Genomic DNA, 5,549 nt, shown 5'->3' with positions numbered 1-5,549 from the left:
GACAATCCATGTGATATCATTTTTATTGCAAAAAATCTACAAAAGAGATCCTGTAATATGCATATAATAACATCTCGTTCCCGACACTCTATTTATAATACGTGAGTAAGTTATCTTTTGTAAAAGGTCCATTGATCTGAATTAGTTTTATAATATCTCATATACTAATTCATATATATCATTCTTTATTTTAATAATAAAAATAGTAATTTACGGGAAATACGTAGGTGTATATATGCAAAGAAAAAAAGGGAAAGAATGTAATTATTTTTTAACATCTTTTAATAAAAATCAAAGATTTAATAAAACTCGGGAAGTCATTATTTTATTTGTGTGTGTATTGTTTATCTTTAGAAATATTTATAAAACTCTAGTAAAGTGATTCAAAACCATTAAACAACTAAAAACTAAAAATTGAATAAAAGTGTTAAGTGTGTACTTAGGCGTGACCAAATTTATTTATTTTTGTGTTTAGGTCAAAATATCTTTTTATGGCATAAATAGCGAACGAGCAGAAGAATCACCAAAAAAAAGGCCCCCACGAATTGAGAACCTCCTCCTTTTTTTGAAGTCGGTTAAAAAGTGACTATCATCGCCCATATACATCTGCAACACCAAACGACTCGTTGGTACCGTCTAGTCTCGTTTCTCGAAAATTCTCCGGCGAAAGCTTAAGGTTGCTCAGAGTGGTTGTTCGAATTATATCCGATATTTACTTCCTCAGTTGTAACAGTCCACGAATTGATTAAAGAACCAACGAGGACATTTAAGACTCTGTGACATTTGCATGACGTAACAAAATAGTAGCTCATTGTTCCTTAGAAAATAATGCCTCTCCCTTTTCCAAAATCAGCAACGCTCTTATATGTTAAATTCTTTAATGTGCGAAATATAGACTACATTATGTGTAAAAACTAATATAAGATGAATTGCCGCTACTAACACCAAGAACTTATAAAGTTAGTGAACAATATTTTAATCAGACTAATATAATTTAAAGCAACGTAAGACCTGGATTGACTTCTTATGAATGTGTGGACTCCCGTGCATCAGATATCTTGTAAAGCAATTGGTCTGGAGATTGAACTTTTTTCAAACTTAGCGGGTGAGATTATGATAGTAAGATAATAAGAGAGTGCATCTGTATATGGTCACACACTTGTGCACCATAATATGTCTTGAACCGCTAACAAGTTCCATAAGATTTGCGGAAATCGGTCAGGACGATATAGGTATTTAAACAACAGTATTAACAGCAAAATACACACAAGAAAATCGTAATTTTTAAATGGATTAAGACAAAAGGACACGGCTAGTTATCGATAGACTGCAAGACAGTAAAGGCTTGATAGCTGACTTTGAGTACCTGAAAAACGGACAAAGATATTTGATATATAGATTAAAAATGATGTATTAACAATATAATAATAGTAATAATTTATTTGTTTTAGCATCACATTGATAATAACTGCGATTGTAACTGCGATACTATAAATCTGTGGTGCAGTTATTAACGCCCGCCAACAAAGCGACATTGCTCTATTATTATTACACTTAAATTGCACATATTGGTTAGATATATAAATAGGAAACGGAAAACAAATGACAAAAGAATTATGAAATAACAGATTAAACTTTTTAAAATATTACAAATAAATTATTAGTTTATAGTATTGATCACCAAAAGTTTATGTCTAGTCTACATTCACATGTACTCACCGCAGTCATAGTGATCAGTGAAAGTTCATTTCCAACTGCTGTTTTGATGGAATTTTCTTTTTTCATATATGTCACTATTACGTAATAGCTTTTTTGGTCTTGCAGTGTTAGGTTTCTCCAATCAAAATCAATTACTGTCTTGTGAAGATCCTTCGCCTGAAATAGCACTAGGTTATTTTATATCGACAATAAAAAGCAATTCTGCAATGGTATACTTAATTTATAGGCAATATTATTAGGTAATATAATATAAGTAACTTTATATTTCACAATGCCGTTCAAAGTCTTATTTCTAATTAATCTTTTATTTTAATCAGATGCGTTATTTGGTTTTCATATGGTGAATAGTACCTAATTACTACAAATTGTGCACATAAATACAAAATAAGGCTTGCCACATCTTTAAGACTGCGATCTACGCTCAGTATCACATGCCTTTCCAAGAGACCGTCTCAAATTTTCCAAGAAGTTGTTTCTATTTTTATGAAGGAATATTTAGGTTTTGAAGTTCACGCCTGTTTACGCTTTTGTATTTGTTTGTATACAATGTCTATCATTACGTACGTTTATAAACACTTATTTCGTTATAAATCTTTATAACACATTTTGTTATATATTACACTTTACTAAGTTCTGTTTTATATTAAAATATTTTTTTCTCAGCTTGAAGTGATTATCATTGTACTTCTTTACTCTTGAGTTTTAAGATTCATTTAATTAGTATCAATAATCTTTATACAATTATACTTTAATGTATCCTTCTGATGTACTAATTTAAATATGGATTAATTTACTGCTTATTAATAATATATTTTCCTAATATACTTCGTCAATCTAAACTGTGAATTATTATTATTTTGATTACGTGTATCTTTGTAACGGTGATTGTGATAAAGCCTATCTATCTACATTCTATAATAACATTGTATGGCTGACAACGTGTTTGACTATGCATTAACACGCCGTGAAATGTGAATAATCCATTTGAAACTATGTAAGTTCATTTGCAATTATATAGTAAATCAGTTCTTAAATAAGTTTTGATTTAACTATACTAGTTAGACTCAATTTGCTAATTTTTTCGTCGTAAAACTATTAAAAACCGGTTCGATTTATTATTGAATGTTTAATTAATACATATTAATGATACATTTGACAATACATTAATAGTTTGTGAGTGTTTTGTATCAAATAATCTGAAAAGTTATTCTAGAGCTGCAAAGTTGGAGGATTTACTCTTTGAAAGTAAGTGAAAATGAAGGTACTAAGCATGATCTTTACAGCATAGTCTTGTGTGCCCACCTATTTAAAGTTTCCCGAAGATGAAAACATTATAACATAGTTTTGAAATTTTACTAAATACGAGGGAAAATTAATTGGATCCAAAATACAGCATCAATTATATGTAGTAAAAAATACAGCATCAATTGTATGTATATAAGTAGATTCTTCTTTGTTTCGACAATTTTTTTTATATTTGTAATAAGGTCGAATAAGGCAATTGATTATGTGCAGTTTGACTACCTTACCTTTATTTTAATTTGTTCGCCAAACCAATTGTATGCGAAAATCTCAGCGAACATCGGCAATAAATGTGGTGCAAATCTCCAATTAATTTCCTTTAAATGTCCAAAAAATATATTAAATGTAAAATGATTTGAAAGTTCTGACATTTTTATAATATTAAATATTCATTCATCATATCCAAAATATGCTAGAATATAATCATGCGATAATAGGCATTATAATGACAATTATAATGTAATGTATAATAGTATAAATAACAAAATAAATTATTAACAGTTTTCTTAAAAAAATGTCGTGGACATCATTGACAAATTCGAAATGGCCGCTTCTATAATAACAGATTCTTGACGCCACAACTAGAATTTTACAGTAGAGAATACGGTCATAACTTAATAATATAAGTAAATTAAATTGGAGGTGTCGTGCAATTTCATTATTTTAATAATTTAAGCGTAGTATTATAAATAGTTTATTAACTTTGTGTCAATATTCTTTGTATTATACAAAAACATATAGAAATATATATTCTAATAACCGGTTTTAAATATGAACAGAAGTTTATTAGAGCATTACTAAATAAGTTAAAAAAAACATACCTTGCTCATCAAGAGTAAAATAAGGCAAGTGCACATCGCAGCATTGCAAAGTGGAACAAACGCAAGCCACTTGTACATATTACTCAACGCATTCATGTACCTGAAAAATTATTAAATACGATCGCTTGAATTAATTAAAACTTGAAATAATATGAACCGTGGCTTAAAACCCATATTAATAAGTTCTCAATTAAATTAGCGATCATTTATATGATTATTTCATTCGTAAATTAAGTAGCTCTGCGTTACCGTTCACTATTGAACTTTTTTTTTTCAAAACCAATTTAAATAAATAGTAATAATTAATATTGGACAACATCACATACATTACTCTGATCCCAATTTAAGTAGCTAAAGCACTTGTGTTATGGACAATCAGAAATAACGATGGTACCACAAACACCCAGACCCAAGACAACATAGAAAACTAATGAACTTTTTCTAAATCGATTCGGTCGAGAATCGAACCCGGGACCTCAGAGTTGCGTAACCATGAAAACCGGTGTACACACCACTCGAAGGACATCAATTTAGTTGAATTTAATATATGTTTAAAATTATCCACTTACTCAACTTGCTGAATGTGAATTTTGTAAAATGAACGCAGACTATCATTTAGACGTTTCGCATACGATGCCTTAGTTTCATCATCAGCTCTTGATGGTACCTTTAATATCTCCGCTAAGCTATCACTAGCAGAACACCAAAAATGTATCAACAAAACGAACCACATATCAAGGATGATGGTTGAGGATATTTCAAATAAAAATACACTGTGGAAGAACCAAGCCAGTTCGTAATAGGGGGTGACCATTGGCATCAAAGTCAACGTTGACCTAGATAGTAAGATCCTTTTTCCATTGACGTAATTCCAAAGAGTTGTCAGCTCGTAGATCGAACAAGGAACTAATACCATGAAGAATAGCACGTAAACGATTTTCCTACTAGTTTTGAGGACTTTGTCAACTTTAACGACGGAATCTGATTGGATGACTGTGATAAGCGTCGTTTTAGCTGTTACATAGAGTTCTCTGAATGTGAATCGGTTGCTGATAAATAGAAGCATCTTTAATGGGAATATGCCAATCATAATGAGAGTGTAGCACGCTTCAGCTACAAGCTCGGCGTCGTTCGTTCTCTTCAAACATTCCAAGGTACCAAAGAAAACGTAAACGAACAAAATTAGATTCAGCAATTGATGAACGAAAAATTTTTTCCAAGTCCATTCCGGGTCGAGGACTTGCTGCCCGAATATTCGTTGTAATATAAGCGCTACGGTGGTAATTCTGTCGACATCGGTTCTAACTCCAGCGGTTTTTGAGTACTTTTCGATTATTGTCTCGAAAAACCCGTTCATTTTGCCGGACTTTGTGACTGGTTCTAGGTTTGTAGATTGAGTAAATTTCATTTGACGTTTCTTTATGTATTATTGCCGACAGAAGTGATTACAAATCTGTAAGATATTTAATATATCATTTTCAATAATTGTATTCAAACTCTAATTTTAGTCATGACTGTTATATATATATTTATATACACATCTTGCGTACGTAGCTGTACGCCTTAGAAACAGTTGTTTATAGATTTTTTGTATCTTGGTGGCTTGGGGATGGTAAAGTAAATAAAATACTAAATATACATATATTTCCGTATATATAACAACAACAGCAAATAGACAACAATGACTTATAATAGATACTAATCCAT

The 5,549-nt window shown here is 30.7% G+C and overlaps 1 protein-coding gene across 1 annotated transcript; it reads right to left on the bottom strand.

The window, feature by feature from the left end:
- Positions 1–1,124: 1,124 nt before the first annotated feature.
- LOC124532560 lies at positions 1,125–5,199 on the bottom strand. The gene is made up of 5 exons (XM_047107516.1): positions 4,412–5,199; positions 3,843–3,942; positions 3,249–3,338; positions 1,720–1,875; positions 1,125–1,366 (listed from the first exon to the last, which is right to left on the bottom strand). The coding sequence occupies exons 1-5, from the start codon at positions 5,197–5,199 to the stop codon at positions 1,313–1,315; spliced, it is 1,188 nt and encodes a 395-aa protein (XP_046963472.1). The 3' UTR covers positions 1,125–1,312.
- Between the last annotated feature and the right edge of the window lie 350 nt (positions 5,200–5,549).

The sequence above is a fragment of the Vanessa cardui genome, chromosome 9, assembly GCF_905220365.1.
Source record: "Vanessa cardui chromosome 9, ilVanCard2.1, whole genome shotgun sequence".
In the NCBI taxonomy this organism is placed as follows: domain Eukaryota; kingdom Metazoa; phylum Arthropoda; class Insecta; order Lepidoptera; family Nymphalidae; genus Vanessa; species Vanessa cardui.
The sequence above is the reverse complement of the archived record's forward strand: the minus strand, read 5'-3'. Positions and strand labels throughout refer to the sequence as shown.

Excerpts from the sequence above, each read along its gene's own strand:
- LOC124532560 (XM_047107516.1), bottom strand. The coding sequence starts at position 5,199 with ATGAACGGGTTTTTCGAGACAATAATCGAAAAGTACTCAAAAACCGCT. Across the intron at positions 3,339-3,842 it reads TTTTACTCTTGATGAGCAAG|GAAATTAATTGGAGATTTGC; the intron begins GTATGTTTTTTT and ends GGACATTTAAAG. Across the intron at positions 1,367-1,719 it reads CACTGATCACTATGACTGCG|GTACTCAAAGTCAGCTATCA; the intron begins GTGAGTACATGT and ends TCCGTTTTTCAG.